At 59.0% G+C, this 19,770-nt stretch overlaps 8 protein-coding genes across 8 annotated transcripts; 4 read left to right on the top strand and 4 right to left on the bottom strand.

The window, feature by feature from the left end:
- Positions 1-207: 207 nt before the first annotated feature.
- B0I36DRAFT_344806 (uncharacterized protein) lies at positions 208-1,533 on the bottom strand (the record flags this gene model as incomplete). The annotated part of the gene is made up of 2 exons (XM_046156299.1): positions 208-1,437; positions 1,531-1,533. 2 exons carry the CDS (start codon positions 1,531-1,533, stop codon positions 208-210), a joined length of 1,233 nt encoding a protein of 410 aa, XP_046019236.1.
- Positions 1,534-2,444: 911 nt separating this feature from the next.
- On the top strand, positions 2,445-3,708 carry B0I36DRAFT_312309 (uncharacterized protein). Its single transcript, XM_046152490.1, has one exon. It carries the CDS (start codon positions 2,833-2,835, stop codon positions 3,478-3,480), a length of 648 nt encoding a protein of 215 aa, XP_046019237.1. The 5' UTR covers positions 2,445-2,832; the 3' UTR covers positions 3,481-3,708.
- A 51-nt stretch (positions 3,709-3,759) lies between these two features.
- On the top strand, positions 3,760-6,603 carry B0I36DRAFT_312310 (beta-lactamase-like protein). Its single transcript, XM_046152491.1, has one exon. The coding sequence runs from the start codon at positions 4,212-4,214 to the stop codon at positions 6,444-6,446; it is 2,235 nt and encodes a 744-aa protein (XP_046019238.1). The 5' UTR covers positions 3,760-4,211; the 3' UTR covers positions 6,447-6,603.
- Positions 6,604-7,820, bottom strand: B0I36DRAFT_312311 (uncharacterized protein). Its single transcript, XM_046152492.1, has one exon. The coding sequence runs from the start codon at positions 7,394-7,396 to the stop codon at positions 6,746-6,748; it is 651 nt and encodes a 216-aa protein (XP_046019239.1). The 5' UTR covers positions 7,397-7,820; the 3' UTR covers positions 6,604-6,745.
- Positions 7,821-8,003: 183 nt separating this feature from the next.
- Positions 8,004-11,064, bottom strand: B0I36DRAFT_312312 (uncharacterized protein). The gene has a single exon (XM_046152493.1). The coding sequence runs from the start codon at positions 10,867-10,869 to the stop codon at positions 8,269-8,271; it is 2,601 nt and encodes an 866-aa protein (XP_046019240.1). The 5' UTR covers positions 10,870-11,064; the 3' UTR covers positions 8,004-8,268.
- A 256-nt stretch (positions 11,065-11,320) lies between these two features.
- On the top strand, positions 11,321-12,529 carry B0I36DRAFT_312313 (dolichol phosphate-mannose biosynthesis regulatory). Its single transcript, XM_046152494.1, has 3 exons — positions 11,321-11,463; positions 11,687-11,767; positions 11,902-12,529. The coding sequence occupies exons 1-3, from the start codon at positions 11,461-11,463 to the stop codon at positions 12,088-12,090; spliced, it is 273 nt and encodes a 90-aa protein (XP_046019241.1). The 5' UTR covers positions 11,321-11,460; the 3' UTR covers positions 12,091-12,529.
- Positions 12,530-12,697: 168 nt separating this feature from the next.
- On the bottom strand, positions 12,698-16,170 carry B0I36DRAFT_358378 (uncharacterized protein; the record flags this gene model as incomplete). The annotated part of the gene is made up of 3 exons (XM_046157956.1): positions 12,698-15,908; positions 16,005-16,083; positions 16,164-16,170. The coding sequence occupies 3 exons, from the start codon at positions 16,168-16,170 to the stop codon at positions 12,698-12,700; spliced, it is 3,297 nt and encodes a 1,098-aa protein (XP_046019242.1).
- Positions 16,171-17,952: 1,782 nt separating this feature from the next.
- On the top strand, positions 17,953-18,630 carry B0I36DRAFT_312318 (uncharacterized protein). The gene has a single exon (XM_046152495.1). It carries the CDS (start codon positions 18,140-18,142, stop codon positions 18,440-18,442), a length of 303 nt encoding a protein of 100 aa, XP_046019243.1. The 5' UTR covers positions 17,953-18,139; the 3' UTR covers positions 18,443-18,630.
- The last annotated feature ends 1,140 nt before the right edge of the window (positions 18,631-19,770 follow it).

Raw genomic sequence — 19,770 nt, forward strand, 5'->3', positions numbered from 1 at the left:
ACTACTATACAACAGTTTGGGTTTGGCTACACCTCCCTCGCAAGACACGCCTAGATACAGCTCATGTCCCGACACGATTTGCTGTTGCCATTCGCCCAGTTCGAGCGCCGGCGCAGATTCTCTTTCATGTATTTAGCCCAAGCCCAAGCCTAGCTCTCGCCGAGCAGGATCCGACTATAGGTTGCCACCAGACGTATACACCTTGGCTTATTTGGTCTTGGCTTCGTAGGACTTGTTGTCGCCCTCAAGGACAACATTGTCACGCTCCTTCAGCAGAGCAGCCACTGCGCAGAGCGGACCACCAAGGACAAACCACTTTGCAGTGAGGGCAAGGGCACCAGGCAAGCTAGGGTTCTTGACGGTGCGCTGGTGAAGGTACAGGGCCCAAAGAACAAAGGGGATGCTGCCGACGTAGACGTCCCACTGCAGGAAGTTCTTGGCGGGGACAGCAAGGTCGCCCGATACGTAGCCGGTAGGGTTGATCTTCGGGATGTTTGTGATCCAGTAGGGCACAAAGACTTTCGAGAAAGTGGCCGAGTTGATGAAGGCGGCATACCTGGGAATGTACCCGGCGATGAGCGAGCGAGCAGAATCAGGCAGGACGCTGAGAATGACAACAGGCAAGTGCGTCATGGTTGTCACAGTGGTGACGAATTCGTAAACGCCCGAGACCGCAACGGTGTAGCCCTTGCCGAGAGTAGTCGGCTTGTCCTCCTCATCACGGGGGAGAAGAGAGCCGATGGCAGTGTAGAGAACGGCATGCAGGGCATAGAGCACGAGAACAGTCCAGAGTGGGAACAACTGCCAGGCGGCGATCCACTTGTAGTGCGCGCTGGCACTCATGCTGGCAAGACTTGGCATGTTCATGACAGTGGACGGGACCAAGTAAGTGATGGTGATGGCAGCGGGCAGCAGGGCCATGTCCCACAACAGGACAAAGAGGGACTTGCGAGCAGCCTCGCCGTCGCCGTTGCGGAGCTTGGCAACGGGCGAAATGAGAAGATGCAGACTGAGCCAGATGGGCGCAATGAAGGTGTAGGTCAGGAGCTGCATGGCGAGACCGGCAGGGCCAACCCAGCCAAGGAGGCCGTAGCGGTTGCCATTGCGTCGGGCCTCGAGCACGAGCAAGGTCCAGGCGCTGCCGAATTGGGCGAGACCCCAGATGGAGAAGGCGACGGTGGACTGGTCGACGTCGCCGTCGATCAAGGTGCTGAAGAAGGCGACCAGACCGACGAGCTTGCGGTCGAGGGGACCAATGCCCGCGTACTCCCTGAGAAACGGCTGAGGGGCGCCCGGGAGGAAAGCAATGTTGCCGGCGGCAAGGTCCTTGACGACCTTGCCGAAGCCAGTGCCGAGGATGGTGCCGATGGAGGCGCGGAAGCCAAAGAGGGAGCAGGCGATGAAGACGGGGATGAGTATGTATTTCGTGTCGAAAGCCTGGACGAGGGAAGCACCATTGCGGGGTTAGCAAGCTTCCGGCGCATGGTGACGCAAGGGGAGGGGACGGCTAGAGATGGCGAGGCGACATACCATGGTGGAGAGCGGGTGCTGCGCTGGCGCGCAGACTCGAGGCGGAAAAATTGAGCTACGGGCTTGACGCGCGCGAGACAGAGACAGAGACAGGCAATGGAGACGACTTGCGTCGGCCTGGGAGGTTTGGGAGGAAGAGCTGCAGAGAAAGATTTTGAGCGTGCTCGAGGGGGAACGGGAAGCGGGCAGACAGATAAGTGTTTTGTGCCAAATGTGCATCAGCTGGAGCAGGGCTTGGCGCGGCCGGTCCGGTCGTACCTTCCCAATGCGTGCAGGGGTCCATGGCGGCCCCTTCACAGTCCCGCAGGCTCCGGCCCAGTTTGCTCTGCTCCCTTATGTATGCGAATGCGAAATGGAGACAGATGGGGACGATTCGTGCTCCAGATTCCACAGTCCTCACGGCGTGGATGGATCTTTCACCACGCACCGACCAGCAGCCCCGAGGACAGCGCCGGAGCGACGGGCTCGTGCAGTAAAGAACAGCTCACAGTACACAGCTTTGAGACCCACCGGGCAGGGCGAGCTGGACTGAGCCGAGGCAACTCGCAAGCGTGGACTTTTCCAAAATAGGGCTGCCAGCCAACCCCCGGTCGGTCGATTCCTGAACACAGAACCCATGCTGGACAATGATTGAGCAGGCACTCATCGCCTGGGAGGAGGGAGGAACGACGACTGTCGGCGGATCGGTCAGACAGACATGTTGCCCCGGCCCTGAACAGGGAGGCTTGGGTCCTCGTTTTTGACAGTTGAGGTCGTTGAGGCGGGCAATGTTCCCCGTCTTGGGCGTCTTCGGCTCCGACTCTGTGGGGCTCGAGTCGGTGGTGCCGTGCCCTGACTCGGGCACTGAGGAACCAGGGACGTTGGGGTGGCGTCGAATATGCACGCGATGGCTTGCAGTGTCGCTGCAGCCAAGCACGACACGGCGGCTGCCGCCATCAGCCAGCTCCGCGCGGGTTGGTGATGGCCTCACTCCCAGAGTAGTCGTCCAGCTATGCGGCGCATGCACTTGCGCTGCTACGCGCTTTAAGTACGCTATGTAGGGCCAGCAGCACTCGCTACATACTAAGTACCCGGTGCCCATGCTGTGCCGCGTCGTGCCAAGTCCAGGTTTGCTGCCTGCACAATCCTGCAATCTCTGGTCCATACGAGGCCCGCCCCGTCATACTTAACCAGTCGTCCCAGCCCTATTGACTCCCAGCGTTCTGCTTGCAGCGATCCTTCAGAAAAGAAGAACTTGTTTCTGGACACAGCCCGGCCAGCACTGCGAACCCACTGCACACCATCACAACCACTTTCGCAACAATGAAGACCACCTTCTCCACCACCGTGGCATCTTTCACCACCCTGCTCGCCGCGTCCCAGGCCGCTGCCTCGGGTATGGGCGGCATTACCGCCCTCGTGGCCCGCCAGACGGTGGAACCCACGGGGCCCTGTGCGACCAGCGCGGCCTCAATCATCGTCCACGCACTACCTGCTATGGATCCCGTTCTCTTCGAGTACTTGAGCGAATACTTCGCCACGGCGGCCACCACCGGCCCGCCCAACTGCGCAATCACCGATACACCATCGTCCGTGTCGAGTGCCTACGCCTCCTTCACAAACCAAATGAGCAGCTGGTCGTCTGCCGAGTACGACGCTGCGCTGAGCTTCGTCGAGGGTCCTTGCTTCGTTTCTGACAACGACGCGGCGGGAGAGGTTGCCCAGCTGCTCACGGCGGTCGACGCTTACCTGGGCAAGGGGTGCAGTAGCAGTGGCGGCGCGGTGCCAACACCGACTCCAGCATCGTCAACCACGGGCGGCAGCAGCAGCAGTGGCGGTGCCGCGGGCGCCACGGGGCCTACCACGTCTACGTCGACAACTGCGCAGCCAGGTGCCGGAGCACAGGTTACCCAGGCGCCTGTCATTGCGCTCGCGGCGGGTATGGTCGCGGCGGCTGCTGCTTTGGTGTAGACGCGTAGACTGGTGAGACTTGGGGATTGTATGTGCGCGCATGTATATTCGTGAAAGACAAAAAGTTGTATAATAATCTTAATAGACAGTTCTTAGACACACCGCGTCGAGCTGTGCATGGGATATGGCATCATTTTCAATGCACCGACAGACCTGCCGACATGATGACAAGCACGAGTCCAGCAAGTAAGGAAGCACGCCCCTACGACTGCGCATCTTTGTCTTGTCTCTTGCGCGATACGTGCCGTGGCATAGCATGCGGAGATTGGCCAGATGATCCGGCGCTGCAGGCAGGCACAGCCGGGGCGAAAGCGATACCGAGACCAGTTGACAGCAGCAGCAGGTGGGGCCGATCGGCGTCGACGCCTTTGCTGTGCCGGAGCGGTGCCGATCCCCGGGCACTGCAAACCTTCCTGCCTAACTCCCCGATATCCCACAACAACAAAGTGTCCATCCTGGTGGTGATTGCGACCTCGGGATCGCACAGCCATGCATGCCTCCTACTGTGCCTCGCTCGTCCGCGCGGCGAGACCGACCAGCCGCGTCGCTGCTGATGACGAACAAGGGTCCGAGTCCGCTGCCACTGTCCTTTGGGCTTGGTGTATATATCAGCAAGAGTCAGCTTGTTTTGTCCAAGACGAATCACTACATCAGCCTGTCAGTGAAACCCAGTCGATCCTCTGGGCTCCAACAACCACATCTGTCCCAGGCAGCACATCTCGCAACCTACAATGTGTGCCAGCGACTACGCCCAGCATTACCCCGTCATGGCCGTCGAGCCTGACCACAAGGGCGATTCATATACTCGCGACCTCAAGATCCCAGGCATCACAGCATCAGCAACACCTGCCGACGGGCCTATCACACCAATCTCGCCGCTTTCAACAACGGATAATGCTCCCACCGCAGCACCAGCAACGACCGGCACCACCCTGGCCGGCATATCCCCTTCCCTCAAGGAAGACAGAGATGTCATGAGGGGCTTCATCGGCGACCTCAGCCCGTGTGTCGTCAAGACCGCCCCTGGTCCCATGAACCCCTCCGGGGTGGCATGGAATAATGACGCATACGCCTTCCTCTCGCAGCCGTGCCCGACAGACGGCACCGCCAACCCCAAGCTCTGGGAGCAGTCCCGGCGTTCGGCTGCTCAGGGCCTCTTTGAGGTCGTGCCCAACGCCGTCTATCAGGTCCGCGGCCTGGACCTGAGCAACATGACCCTCATCGAGGGCGAGACGGGCGTCATCGTGGTCGACCCGCTCATCACGCACGAGTGCGCCGCCGCCGCGTTGGAGCTGTACTACAAGCACCGCGGGAACCACCGTCCCGTGGTGGCAGTCATGTACTCGCACTCCCATGCCGACCACTATGGCGGCGCCGCCGGGATCCTGCCGGCCGCCCACCTGGACGGAACCCAGACGATCCCCGTCATCGCCCCCGAGCACTTCATGCGGGAAGTCCTGTCCGAGAACGTCTTTGCTGGACCGGCCATGATGCGCAGGGGTGTCTCCATGTACGGCGCGCGCCTGCCCAAGGGGCCCCGGGGCCAGATCGGTTGCGGGCTGGGCATGACGACGTCCCTGGGCACTACGACGATCGAGGCCCCCAACACCATCATCCGCAGCACGGGCGAGGAGCTCACCATCGACGGGGTCCGGTTCGTGTTCCAGATGGTGCCCGACACGGAGGCGCCCGCCGAGCTCAACTTCCACCTGCCGCAGCACCGGGCGCTGTATATTGCCGAGTGTGCGACGTACGGCCTGCACAACATTGTCACGCTGCGCGGGGCGCTCGTGCGGGATGCCAAGGCGTGGGCGCGGTATCTTGATGAGAGCATGGTTTTGTTTTGTGGTGGTGATGGTAAAGACGACGAAGGCATGGACAAGAGCGACGACGCTGTAGCTGCCGCCGCCGCCGCTGGTGACATCAACAAAAGCAACAGTAACGACATGACCAATGACAACGAGCCCAAGGAGGCCAAGACTGACGTCCTCTTCGCGGGCCACCTCTGGCCGACCTTTGGCGCTGCCGCCATCACCCGCCACCTCTCGGAGCAGCGCGACCTGTACACCTTCCTGCACGACCAGACCCTGCGGCTCATGAATCAGGGCCTGACGGGCGCCGAGATTGCCGAGGTGATGACGCTGCCGCCGGGGCTCGAGGACCGCATCCACGCGCAGGGCTACTACGGCTCCGTCAGCCACAACGTCAAGGGCATCTACCAGCGGTACATGGGCTGGTTCGACGGCAACCCGGCCAAGCTGTGGCAGCTGCCACCGCGCAAGGAGGCGCTCCGGTACGCCGAGTGTCTGGGCGGCGTGGACGCGGTGCTGCGCAAGGCGGGCGAGTACATTCAGCGGTACAGCGAGTTGGGTGACGTAGACGACCTGCGGTTCGCGGCGACCCTGCTGGACCACGCGGTCGCCGCCTCGGACCCAGGCAACAACCGCGAAGCCCGGCTGGCGCTGGCGGGCGTGTATGACACGCTGGGCTTCGGCGCGGAGAACGCGACCTGGCGCAACTTCTACCTCACCGGGGCGATGATCCTGCGCGCCCCGCCGGCCATCGTGCAGCAGCAGCGGCAGGCGATGCTGTCGCGGCCTCGGTTCGCCCCCAAGGCGAGCGTCGAGCAGTGGCTCGACGTCTTGTCGGTGCAGCTGGACGGGTTCGCGGCGGGCAAGGAGGAGACTTGTGTCGTGCGCATCCGGGTGACGGACCGCAAGGAGGCGTGGAGGGTGAATGTGAGCCACGGGGCGCTGACGAGGCGCGAGGTTACCTTTGCCTTGGAGGAGGAGGAGAAGCAGGAGCAGGAGCGAGGTGAGCTGGTGCTGAGCCTCGAGCACCGCGAGCTGTTTGCCGTGCTGGCGACGGCTGATGTCCCCATCGTCCAGGCGCGGGCCAACAAGCAGGACTGCAGCGCCATGTTGAGGATATTGGAGTTATGCGGCGTGCTGCCGAAGCGTGCTTAGACCTTTGTGTCTGCCTGGCATTGTCATCCAGGAGAAGGGTCGACTGTGCTGGCGTGGTTGTGTGGACCTGCTCCTTGAAAGCTCGTAATTTTCCTTCCTACTTAGAGATATCCCAGAAAACAAGTTTCGTCGTTGCCATACAGCATGATATCCTTGACAGAAGAATGGACATTCCCCAAATGTGAACTCCCAACAACAACAACAACGATTCCTTCACTATACAGTTGTCCCGGTATACCTGCCGGGTCACACACAGGAAGAAGTTGGAGCCCAAGCAATCTAGGAACCGTATGCACCTTTCACAGCTCCCCCCTGGCAGCCAAATACGCAGCAGCCGGATCCGCCCAGATCTCCAACCTCAGCACCTTCCAACCCCGCCGCCCTTCCTCCTCCCCTCCCCCTTCAAAGACATAGCCCAGCTTGTAGATGAAGCTCTCGTCCCACTCCTGCCCCGTCTCCTTGCTCTGGAACCTCGCCCTGCCCTTGACGCACACCTGCCTGCCCTCGACGTCGACGACGAACGGGCTGAGCCCACCACACCCCTCCTCGACCTCGTCCCCGGGACGGACATGGAACCGCATGTCCCGGTAGTCCAGCACCCGGCCCACCGCCTCAAAGTACCTCCTCACCCCGTCGTGCCCGCGGAACGGCCTCCCCAGGAACGGCAGGAGCTGCTTGGCCCGGCTGTTGGCGGGGAGGTTGACGAGGCCGTGCTCCAGGACGAGAATCTCTGCTGCTGCTCTATTCTTCGTGGTGGTGGTGCTGGTGGTGCTGGTGGTGTCAGGGGAAGAAGCAAAGAACTTTGACACGAGCTCCGCGGGCGGCGTGGCTTTCTGGGCAAACGCGTCGCAAAAGGACTGTGCTGCCGCGAGGAGGGCGCCGCGCGATGTCGCCTCCAGGTGGGATGAGGAGCCTTTGGTGTTGGTGTTGTTGCCGCTGCTGGTCGCCATTGTGTCTGGTTTTCCTGTTTTTATTTCTTCTTCTTCACTTCCTTCCTTTTTTCTGTGTGTGTATCGTCTGACAGAGGTAAAGAACCAGGTGTGTTGGCTGGTTTTGTGTGTGCTGTGCGTTGGTGGCTCCTTGGTTATTCGGTTCGCTGCTCTATTGCTTTAGCATGCGCTTTCAAACGTTGCGGGCTGCGGTTCACGGAAGGCCGGGCCAAAGTGGTACAAGGTTTCCACGGAAGGTATCACTCAGGCTTGGAAGCTCGAGATCAGGGGCGTTTATTTTGTTGACGATATGCGTTGCAAGTGATGGATGTCTCCTCTAAGCTCGTGGAAGCACGGGCACAAATACGTGCTGGTTATGGTTTCTATCATCAAACGGCCCCTCTAGAAGAAAGAAAAGACAAGGTCGGCTTTGGACCTCGGGTATGTCCTCGGGGGAAAAAAAAGAACTGACGGAACTCAAACGTCATTTGCATGTCCCCCCAAAACCCTCTATCCCCTACCTACACCCGGAGCTAGAACCGACGTAACCGGGCCGCGACCGTCCCCACTGCCGGCAACGTCTTCCTTCCCCACATCCGCCCAACTTTAATTCAGCACTATGGTTGGGTCAAGGAGAAGCTGGAACTTGCCATTCTACATGGTCTCACAAGGACAAGCTAGGTTAGTCGTCGGATGTTGGTCACTGCCAAGCTGACGTGATACTACTATTTCTCGGTAATTCGCTATGCTTTCATTCTGCAAAGATGCTTATGGTTCGTCCGCCTCTCTTCCAACGAGTGTCCCCTCATATCGGCACGGTGGCTGCACTGGCCACGCCTCCCACTCCCAATCATACACCACGAGAATTAATAAACTTGTACACAATCTTTGCTTTAACCCCTGCGGTCGCGCTTCTGCGGCGGGGGGGAAGGCGAGCGGCTGTCGCTGCCGTACCTCTTTCGCTTGTTGCCAGCCGGGCTTGGCGAGCGGCTCTGATACGCCGGGGCAGCCCTCCTGCGTGACCCGGTGCTGCTCACAGAGCTAGTGTTGCGCCTCCTTCCCTTGCCGGCGCCCGCAGGGGGTGACAATGATCGGTTCGCCATGCGGCCGCGAGCAGGCGGTGGAGACCTCGAACGAGACGCGCTGTCACCGCGGGCCCTGCCTCCTCCTCGAGGTGGGCTGACAGATCGTGAGCCACCGCGAGCCGCTCCGGCTTTTCGAGGCGCCGGGCTCCGGCTTCGCGACGGCGTATAGGAGCGCGAGCGCGATCGTGAAGAATAGCTGCCACGGCTGTATGAGCGGCCGCGCGTAGCAGGCCCTCCGCGGTCAGCGCCACGGCCTGCGGTTCGAAGCGGACTGGCCGAATGCGAAGCTTGTCTGGCACCTCCACGACGAGGCGCGGGGCTGCGGCTCCTGCTGTACGACCGAGAGCGAGACCGCGAGTATGACCGGCTTCTGCTGTCGGAATAAGATCGCGACCGACTTCTGCGGGGGCTCCGCGAGAGACTGCGTCCCCGGTCACCAGACCTGCGCGGCGGTGTTCGCGAGCGTGAGCGAGAAGAATAGGAAGAGCCAGTGTAGGAAGAGTAGCTTGACACGGAATCGGAGTCTGAGTGGTCGGCAGGAGCAGGCGCAGGTAGCGCCGGCTTCGGCATATTCGCCAAGAACTCTCTCATGTCCTCGGTCAGCGCGCCCATGCCAATACTCGTGAAGTAATTGATAGAGAAGCGCACGTTGCGCGGATTGTCTCGGGGAAACAGTCCAGTAAGGTCTGCTTGCAAGTCAGGCTCTCTCATGCGGGCCTGGAGCTTCTTCATGCCTAGCTCCTCCGAGATCTCCTGAAACAAAATCTTGATGAAGATTCTGCTCGCAGACGTCGTCTCGTCCTCGTTCAGGTGGATCACAGACATGGCGTGCCACCCAATGGCGTCCGAGCCAAAGAGATGGCCAAAGAACCTAGCAATGTTGCGAAGCCGGTTCGTCTCATAACGGTGGATTGTCTCGTAGTACTTGCGGAACGAGTCCTCAAAGAGCTCAGTCCAAAGCCGGTTGATCTTGGCGAAGCGCTCGCCAATCAGACCAAAAAACTTGGTGTACGTCTTCTCCTGACTGCAGCACTCCACCACCATGGAAGGGAGCTCGGGCTCCTGGCCGGCCGGAAGCTGGATCTTCATGAGCTTGTGCACGGCTTCTTCTGGGTCCATCGCACTTTGAATCGTCAAATAGATCGTCTTGCGCAGGTTGACGAGATCCGTGTTACTCTGGTCCTTGATTTCCATCGCCTTGACGCCCTCGTCTTCCTCTTCGGAGCTCTCGTCATCGTCGTCATCGTCGTCGTCTTCGTAGTCGCTGCCCTCTCCCAAGATCGCGGCCCTCAGCTTCTTGTAGCTGGCCTCGTTCTCCTCCCACTCAGAGTCAAACTTGAAAATGTTGAGACCATCCTCCACATCGATGGGTGCCGTCAGATCGATTCGGTGGGTGATCTGGTCCTCCTCCTCAATCAAGTCCAGCTCCTCTTTGATCGCCGGATTGTCCTTGAACTTGTCCTTGCGGATCTGGAACAGGACCTCGATCATGTATTGCACGCGCTTGTCGATGTCGGCCTCGTGCAGGATATTTCGGAATTGGTCAAATATGATCCGGGCCATGGGCGGGCTCATCTCTTCCAGGTGCTGGGCGACCTCTTTGGTCAAGCCCACGGCAATCTCCACGCTGTCATCGGTCGGCTTCTCCAAGAGCAGCATGAGCATCTGCGCCGCCAGCATCTCGTGCACAACTTGCTGGTTGACAAGATGCGCAATGAAAGTGGTTGAGGACAGGCAAACAGCCTTGTCATTCCGCTTGAAGCCCTTGCGGAACTGCATCACCAGCCGCTTGACCAGTAGCTCGCCGACCTGGGGCAGCTTCGTGTTGACGATGGCGGCCATGGCAGCATAGATGGGCGTGAACGGCAGCGAGGCGGCCTGGGCCTTCATGATGCTGCGGCAGAACAAGCCGCGACCGCGCATCAGGTTCTCGTTGAACAGCTCGGGGACGATGTGCTTGATGTTTGAGACGTTGACCTTGTTGATGAGACCGTTGATGGACTTTTTGAGCGCCTCCCAGGCCATGCGCTGGTATTCCTTGCTTGTCTTGTCGGTGATTTGGGCCTGCAGGGCCCGCAGGCGCGCTGGGGGGATGTAGGTTCCGCCGGAGCGCATCGTCAAGAGCTTCTCGTACTCGGCTTTGGCGGCGGCCTGCTTCTCTTCCTCGGTGGGCATCTTTGGGGGCGTGCGCTGGCGCTGTGGCGATCGCTGGCGGGAGGCGAGCGCCGAGTGCTTGTGGTTGTTGTGGGCGCCATCGCCGCCGCGACGGCCCGGCCGGTAGTTGTCGCCGCCGTCACGGGGCCGGCCACGGTCGCCACGGTCGCGGTCATCGCGGCGAGGAGAGCGAGGCTGCTGGACGGGTGAGCGGTCGCCCAGGTGCGACGAGGGTCTGCTGTCGACGGTTGCCATGGCGCGCGATCTAGCAAAGTGCGAGGAGGCAGGAGGCTAGAGGTGTCGTCGTTTGCATCGAGCGAAACAATCCGTCCGCCGGTGCTAGTGCACCCAAGGTTGATTGAGCGACTGGTTGAGCTGGCTGGTGGTTATGAAGGATTGGTGTGTGTGAGTGTGTGTGGGTGTTGGGATCGGAGGTTGTCTCAGACGACCACGCACGTTGCTGGACAAGCAGGCAGGCAGGCACATGAGAAACAGACTTTTGGAGGAGGCTGAACGCTGGTCCAGCGACTGACTGAATAACTGACTGGGGTGCAGGGTGGGTCTGCCACAGTCGCGCCTTGCCCACCACAGCCAAGAGACGCGCGCTGCCGCAGGGTGAGGAAGCACCCCTGGCACCCACCCGTGGTGGATCGCATTTGCGGAGTACGGACACGATACGTGGTGCTTGTGCTTGTCAACCTTTGGAAGCCAGTCAACCGCCGCCCCTCGCCAGCGACTTGAACAAACAACCACGACAGCGTCTTCCTTCCTGCACACCTTCACGACACTCCTTTCCCGCGAGCACGCACGCCTCTCTTAGTATTTCTACGGCCCTTCTAATCAACAATGGTGCGTACACCTCTTTTTCTCAACGCCACAGTCCGTGAGCCTGCAGCGTGCGGCCATCTGCAAGGATCCCCCTTTCCCTGCCCCAGTCTTCAAGACGACAAGACTCGACAGCCATCGCGAGAACGAACGACTTGCCTCTGCCGACCCGGTCATGATGACACCCCGCCATAGTCTTGAACAGTCATGAATAATGGCAGAACTGACATCCCACACACAACTACAGCTTGACAAACTCGTCGGCCTCACCATGCTGGTGGCCGCCTCCGTCGTCTTCCTCTACTACTCCATCTGGACGTTGGCCATGGTACGTCTTCTCCCACCACACACACACACACACACACACACACACACACACACCCCAATGGGAGCCCCCCCGATTGCTAGAGCCAAAAGACAAACCAATAAAAGAAATAAAAAGACTGACCAAAATAAAAACAGCCCTTCGTAGATGCCGACCACCCTCTCCACGCAATCTTCCCCCCGCGCGTCTGGGCGATCCGCATACCCGTCATCCTCATCCTGCTCGGCTCCGCCGTCGTCGGCTCGTTCCTCTCCATCGTCATGATCCGCAGCAACAAGAAGAAGGCCGCCAAGGCCAAGGCCGCGGCTGCCAAGAAGAAGGCGTAAAGACAGCCCAGCGCTCGCCACCAGACTCTCTCTCTCTGTCTCTCTTCTTTCCTTTTTTTTGCGCCGAGGGAGAGGAGAGGAGGGAGAGAGGGAAAAAAGAGAGAGAGCAAGTGCGGTGGGCAAGGAATCTGGTCCCTGTGCAGTCAACCCGAGAGAGGCATTTGGGGATCAGGTGCTTCGCGCGGGAGCTAAAGAGGAGGCGGAGGAGGAAGGAAATGTAACGACGCTGGCCAGCACCTTGCAGATATGTGTGGTAACATCTCAAAGGCCAGATTGGCGGTACGATTGGCCACAGACACATCAATCCCTATAAACAGAGGAGGACGAGCTGAAGAACTAGACCAAAAATATACCACCCATCTTCGGCCTTTCTGAGCTTAAGGAACCAGACCACTCGCCATGATCGCAGAGTGTCAGCCAAGTTGAGCCAAGGGCCGCACTGTCGTGAAAGCACAAATGACATGGCACAGCACGTGGCAGGGGGGATTGCAGGTTCTGTTGAGTTCCTTGTACGTTGACTACCTAACCTAGATACACAACGCCAGACGCCGTCCCTCTGGCACAGGCAGGATGATTTCGTGTTTCAGTATTGACCAGAGTGTAACGCCTATACCCTTTGATCCGCAAAATCAATAACCTCCAGCTCGTCCTCAAAGAACTCATCCTCGTCCTCTGCGTCCGCCGACGCCCGATTTCCATGTCGGCGTCTGCGAGTCGTCACGACGATCTGCTCGTCGTTTTCGCCGACCTGCATGACACGCTCCATGGCGTACGCCGGCAGAGCCCGGTGGTCCTCAATGCTACCGCTCACCGACTCGTCGTCCACAGGCACCGGCAGACGCATGCTGGCTTTGACGCCACTGATCGGCTGTCCGAACGCCCAGGCCCCTGCAGCGTTCGGCTGCGCCTTCCGGTCCTTCTTCGACCTCTCCGGCCCAGACTGCTTGACGCCAATTCCAGACACCTTGCAGTCGTACTCGAAGAGACCAACACGCCTGTCAGTGTGGAACGGCTGGTATGGGGCGCTTGATTCTATCTCTGCCTGAGGTATCGAGGACTCGGGTCCGAGCACAGATGCGCTCAGATCGGTTCGGTGCGGCAGAACCAAAGTATGCCCTCCGTCCTGTGGTTCCGGTAGTGCAACCTCCAGCTCGCTCTCTGGCTCGATCGACTTCTTGACCAACGGCGCAAGAACATCATCAGGGACATTCCTCAGCTTGAAGTCTTTGTACGTGCGACTAGGTGGTAGTCGACCCGCTCCGACTGACGTTTTCCGACTCTTGCCGGTGAACGTCCTGACCATGCCATCGCCAACCACAAACAGAGACGAGTACTTTCTGCCACTTAGCCAAGTTGCGCAGGCTAGGCCGGGCAGCATGTTTTCAAGTGGCAAAGCGACACGATTCTCTCCCGTGTGTCGTAGTTGGCTGATAGCGGTGCCTGCGTTCCCCAGTGAGTGACTAATGCCGGCAGCCAGTACTTTGCCGCCATAGCTCGCGTGTTCCATGATTGTGGCGTTGCTCTGACCCTGCGTGCTGCTTCGTCGCTGACCACTAATGAGGGGCTTCGCAGCACCGTAAGCTGAGCTTAGGGCGGTCGATGCAATGGACACTGCCGACGGGGCATTCTCAGCTCCTTTCTGGTCAGTCTTCTGTCCTGGCACCCTACGGCGCGGTGGCGGCCACGTATACGCAGAGTTCGGCATGTCCAGAAGATGCACAGTGCCTTTCTCTGTCACCATGGCGATGCGATCGCCATTCGGGTGCGACCACGCCACATCGACGATGCGAGCCACAGTCATGCGCGAAAATTGGGCAACTTGTCGTACGCGCGTTGCGTGCCCAGTGTGAGGCTGTACGTTCTGCAGAGCAGACGACTTTGTGTGCTGGATACGCATGAGATCCCACACGGTCTGCACATCTCCCTTGCTGCTGGCTGTGAACAGCAAGAGCCCGGTCGGGGCAAAAGCCACGAAGCTGCAGCCCAAGGGGGCCTTGAAAGTCGTTACATGATGGATCACGGTCGAATTCGCCAGTGTTGATAGGTCGAGTACAGAGACCAGGCCTGGGTCCTTGGTTGGTGCATGACCAGAAATGCCATATGTTGGCGGAAATTGGGCGGCGTCGGGGCGCGAGCCGTAGGAGTTGCTCCATGGCGGCGAGCCTACAGTAGTCGGTCTGGCTTGTGGTTGCTGCCCGGGTTTCCAGTAATTGTTCCATAGCTGCATGCCGTGCTTGCCTACCCACTTCGCACCCTGAATGAACTCTTGTGTCGTCTCGCGCATGATGCGATTCATCATGCCGTCGGAAATGGGCGAATCCACATCAGAGCTTTCATTAGGCAGAACTGGGGATGCCAACGAAGCTATGCCAGGAACTTTGCCTTCGAGCGGCACCGGCACGAGAGCGTTGAGAGTGGACTGTGAAGCAGGTGCCGGTGGGCAATAAGCCAGCCATCGGCCATTCAGAGAAATGATAGGCGCGGGCGGCAGTCTTCGAGCCGGGAGCGGGCTTCGGCTTCGCTCCTCGTCTGGCGTCAAGTCGCCCTTGTGCCCTTGCTGAATACTGGTCCAGATCTTGCCCACACACCTGAATTCCACACCCGGTGCTTGTTCGATCTGTGCTTGTCTGTAGATCCAACTTTCTCCTGTCTCACCCGAAGATACCACGATGTGACCTTCATCTGCCCGGATCTGAAGTGCTCCCGAAGGCGGGGGACTACGGAAGACGGGATTGGAGAGTGAAGACTTGATCGGAATCTTGGGCAGCTCGAGCAAGACTCCCACCAACTTGCTCGTCTTCAGCGAATAGACCTCGACGGAAGTCTGGTACGCATCAATCGTGGCTGTTGGTTTGACAGCCGGACTTGGTTTCTGGTTATCTGACTGAGGGGTCCGGATACCGTCTAATTTGGGGCTCCCCATATCCGCGCTAGATATTTCTGTGGCCACTTCTGTGTTGGCAGTCGGTAGAGCTGGGCCATGGACTACGACAGCCACCAACGGGAATACGTTGCTGGCATCGGGACCACCGGTCCAGTTCAGTATCTTTGCCTGGCAGACTGCTCCCCGCAGCCCTTTCAGAGTTGAGACAGGGTCGACTCCACGCTTGTTGACGTTGTACACATCCAAGCCGCCCTCGTAGCCGGCGAGAACAACGTTGCTGCTTCCAGCCTTGTGCGCCACTGTTGTGCTTGGGAGAACATCAAAGCCCAAGTGGTATCCCCGCTCGCCTGCCTTGATACCACCCTGTTGACCAGAGCCAAAGTCGAGCTCGGGTGCACCATAAAAGTGCGCCTGAGGCTGGTGTGGCAGCGGCGGGTTGTGAAGCGGGCGGTTTCCACCAAAGGGCGAATGCATCGAGCTTCGGCGGATCGATGGGGGCGAGGAGGCTTGAGACCGAAAGTCGTGGACAGGGAAGTGGCCCTCTGCTTGGAAGCTCAAGGGACGTCGTATGCTCTCTGGTGGCGAGACAGAGGTTGCATATTGTTGTGCGCGAGCTCGCTGTTGAGGGGTCCACGCATAGCTGATTCCGCGAGAGTCCTCGTATGACGATGGCTGAGTCGGTGGTGATTCACCCATCAAGCTGATCAGATTGGGCGAGCCTCCCAAATGACTCATGGTCTTTGGCCATTCGCTAACCACGCTCGGTGCCGTGCTTGCAGATGCAGGTATCGCGGTTGCGGCACCCAGCATAGGGGATGCTACCACCGAAGGCTTGGAGGGAATGGCTGCCGGTTCAGTCGGCGCCAGCTCCGGTGACGGTGTCGGAGGCGCTTCTGAGAGTGTCTCTACATCTTGCACCACGGGGATGGTGCTCCTTGATTTCACGTGTTAGAACTACTTCATTGAGTCGGTCGAGATGCATCGTTGCGGGCTTCCAAAGGGCAGGAAGAGGGGAGAGGACAAAACATACGAGAACTTGGCCCCATGCCTTGTCACCGCTGCCACAACCCCTCCACTTTCTCTCGCGTGTTTGTCCTTCTTCTTTGAGCCTAGGCGAGCAGAGCACAGCATGTTAGTGGTGTACGCGAGATTCTCGGCCGAGTTGCCGGACAACGTCATCTTGACTTACCTCCCATAGAGAGTGCTTTGGAGCACACTGAGGCTTCGGCAGAAGCCTCCTGTGCTTTGTCGGCGTGCTATCTGCAAAGACAGCGCCGTCTTCGAGATCTGCAGCAAGTCTGTGCAGTCGACCTTCGTGCGGAGCTGCAAGCAGTACGATGACGTCCTCTGTGCTACAAGGCTGGGGATGTGGCAGTTGGCGGGACGTGATACCAAGTGAGCTTCGGGACTAGTCAATGTACGTATGACCAGCGCCGTGAGAGGTATGGGTGATTCGAGGTGGTGTCTAAAGGTGTGGGAATGCTCCGGGCACGATGTCTAAGCGCGTATGGATAAGGAGTCGAGTGTGTACCGAGCCACCTGTTCAGCACAGCTGCAGGGGTGGTGATGATGTTCTTGAACGGAATTAAGCGTATATAAGATGCGTTGTATGTACGTAGGACCCGCGGAGAAGTGCAGGCTCGTCGAATGAGCTGAGCAAGGTCAAGATATGTACGGGTAGGAAAAGAACGCGACGGGTTGTCTATGCTGGGAGAGATCGTGAAGGTGACGATGAACGAGCAGAAGCAAGCGGCAGGGAATGGAAAGCTGTAGCAGTTGGGGAGTCGTCGATGTCGTTGCGGTCGTGGTCGGATCTAGAGTAGTTTGTTATGCAGTTGGTAGAGAGAGTAAGGCTTGTTGTTGTTCTTCTTGTTCTTGGTGTTCTTGTTGAGGATGAGAGGCAAGAGAGCGAGTCCGGGTCGGAGGGACGAGGCAGCAAGCGCCAAGGGTGCTGGGGGGGAGCTAGGCTAGCTCCAGGCTGGTATCGGCGAAGCTTAGGCGCACGAGCACGGCGCGCCAGGCAAGCAGGGCAGGGCAGTGTGACTGAGTCTCGAGGCCGAGGGGGGCGGGGCAGGGCCGCACATGCAACGCAACACGCGACGGCGCGTGGGCAGCGAGCCAGGCTAGGACGGGGTCAGCGATGGCACATGGGCCATTTGATTGCCCACCAGGGTGCTGCGCTGCCCCCAGCGAGAGCTTATTAGCGCTTCACGTCCCCAACGCGGCCGCAGAGGCTGATGTTGTTGGACCCGAGCTTGGTGTCTGTTTGATGCCTCAGGTCCCTGGCCGGCCTGCCTCATCCCTATCGACACGCGGTTTAGACGTCACCACCGCCGTCTCGATGGCTCATCCGCCGGGCGGCCAGGAGTCACTCTCCCAGGCTGGAGCTCAGACCAGCCGCGGCCAGCCGGACCGGAGAGCAGCAGAGCAGGCGTGACACTTTCCCCTCGCTGGATGCGGGGGAGACCGGGTGCGGCACGGTGCAGCGCTGGGGAGTACCCCTGGAATGCAGGGATCGCAGTGGGATGGCGGCTGGGTGATTACAGTACAACATCACAACGGCACCCGCAACAACCGCAGCATGGGAATGCCTTATCGCTGCAGCTCTGCCCAGGGCGGGGGGCCTCACTACGGGCTGGCGAGGCTGGTGCAGCCAACGCTCCAGCGCAATAAGGCTGGCTGGCGTGCTCTGCTGTGCGTGGTGGGGGATCGGCCTGTCCCAGGAGATCCACGAATGACGTGGTGCAGTGGGTGGGCGTTGGGGTTGCGGGCGCCGGCCGATGCGGGCACACCCCTCACCTCACTCATCACCGGATCCTGCTTGGCCGCGCTCTGGGACCTTGCATCCTGTTTATGCATCTCTTGTCCATGCTTCCCTGCTGGTACTCAGGTCCAGCCGCCCATGCGCAAAAGCATAATTGCGTGCAGCCGAGCTTCGTGTCGACTGACGAGTCCCAGCAACGTCCAGTTAAGCCGTGCGCCGCCCGCCCGGCCCACGTGAGCCCATCGACGGGTCACTGCTTGAAGATCAGGGTCACTTGCTCACCTCTGCCCACACATGTTGCTGCCTTCCGTACCCGTCATCGCCATCCCCCCGCGGGGTAACTGGGAAGAGGACGTCGTCACCTTACGACACTCAAGCCACATAAGACCAAGTCTCAAGTCATGAAGAGCCTTGTCTCGTCCACAGTCGCAGTTTCTGGCATGGTGTCCTTTGGCCTCGCCTATCAGCTAGAACCAGGTCCTCCCACCACATCGGTCCCAGCCGGACCGACTGCATATTCCATGCATCCGGCTCCAGCTCTCTCTCCTAGTGCCAAAACGCGATACCTGACATGCCCTAGTCAACCAGCCTTCCCCGATCCTGGCAGAAGCCATCTCATCTCTCCTCCTTCACCTCTAAAGATATACAAGCCAACCTGCAGCACTACTATCAAACCCGTCCCCATAAAAATAGACGACCCGTGACCTCTTCCAATCTTGATCATCATCATCATCATCACGGCGAGGAAGGTGGGTGCTCGTGGGGGCACTCGTGCCAGAAGTTGCTGCTTACCATGGCACCGAGACCACCCAAGACAAAGCTGACAAGGCGCGCCCAGTTGCCCAAGGGGCGTGTCAGCTGACTGGGTTCATGTCATTCATTTAACCCAGGTGCAAAGCGAAAGCTAGCCTCACCTGCTGCTGCTGCTGCTGCAGCCACTCCCACCCCTCCTACTCCTCCTCCTCCTCCTCCTCCTCCTCCTCCTTTTGCGTCTTCTCGTACCTTTGCTTTCGGCCCCTTTGTTCCGCATTCCTGGAAGCGGAAAGTTTAAAGGGCAAATGAAAGCTCATAGAACAGAGGTGGGTTGTGCATTTCCCAGCCGCTGCTGCCCGGATGGGGGCTGACTACACTAAGTACTACACTTAAGAGAGCTGAGCCAGCCAGCCAGCTGGCCATACTGTTCCAGACAGTGCTGATCGTGCACTCCCCTTTAAAGCACCGTAAGGTATCCTGTATACTTGGTGTTGAACCGCGGCATGCTCCCACGCGGGCCTGTCAAACGGACCGAGATATCCCAGAACCATCACCTACACCATTTACACCACACCACGCTACAACTAACCAATACCTGTATTTTAAGTAAACAGACCTTGAAAGCCATCAAATATCATGCTGCGCGTCTCCCGTGTGCTTGTAGAAAATCAGCAACTTGCTGCCACCTTGCACATGCCACATATCATCATCATCAATAATCAGGAAGCGTGGAGCACCCTGTAAAGTACGCTTAACCAACCATATCCCTCCACCCAAGTATACCTCCAGTCCGCTACGACCAAACTTGAGCATGCGAATGCGTGGTGCTCAGGATGAGGAGGAGAAAGTCCCCTAAACCAAAAGGCCACAGAGCTCCCGGCAGGCAATGAAAGAAGCCCAAGCATTTCAAGCGTGTCTGCTGCCTTCTCAATCTGATAAGACCAGAGCTCTCATCATCGCAAAGTGAACAAAGGGACACAGTCGACACTCATAAAAGAATCTAGGCGTGAAATAGGACTCGAGAACAGTAGAACCTCGTTCATAAGGGTATCATCACCACGACCTATATCTCTTCCTTGCCGTGTCCACAGCAGGAAAAAGCGTGCAAGAAAAGCACAGAAAGAGCCCGATCACGAAAAACAGCAAGAAAATTCCACGACCACCAACCAGGTCGCTCTTGAAACAAGGGTAAAACCTCCATCGCCCCAGCACGCCACCATAAAAGCCCAGGAAAAAAACCCATCGCTTCAAATCTTAAGTCTCCCCAAGCCCCCCATTA

This window comes from Microdochium trichocladiopsis (assembly GCF_020744255.1).
Source record: "Microdochium trichocladiopsis strain MPI-CAGE-CH-0230 chromosome Unknown B0I36scaffold_1, whole genome shotgun sequence".
NCBI lineage: Eukaryota > Fungi > Ascomycota > Sordariomycetes > Xylariales > Microdochiaceae > Microdochium > Microdochium trichocladiopsis.

Coding starts and splice junctions, on each gene's coding strand:
- B0I36DRAFT_312309 (XM_046152490.1), top strand. CDS start 2,833: ATGAAGACCACCTTCTCCACCACCGTGGCATCTTTCACCACCCTGCTC.
- B0I36DRAFT_312310 (XM_046152491.1), top strand. CDS start 4,212: ATGTGTGCCAGCGACTACGCCCAGCATTACCCCGTCATGGCCGTCGAG.
- B0I36DRAFT_312311 (XM_046152492.1), bottom strand. CDS start 7,396: ATGGCGACCAGCAGCGGCAACAACACCAACACCAAAGGCTCCTCATCC.
- B0I36DRAFT_312312 (XM_046152493.1), bottom strand. CDS start 10,869: ATGGCAACCGTCGACAGCAGACCCTCGTCGCACCTGGGCGACCGCTCA.
- B0I36DRAFT_312313 (XM_046152494.1), top strand. Junction 11,768..11,901: donor CCATCTGGACGTTGGCCATG/GTACGTCTTCTC, acceptor AAATAAAAACAG/CCCTTCGTAGATGCCGACCA.
- B0I36DRAFT_312318 (XM_046152495.1), top strand. CDS start 18,140: ATGAAGAGCCTTGTCTCGTCCACAGTCGCAGTTTCTGGCATGGTGTCC.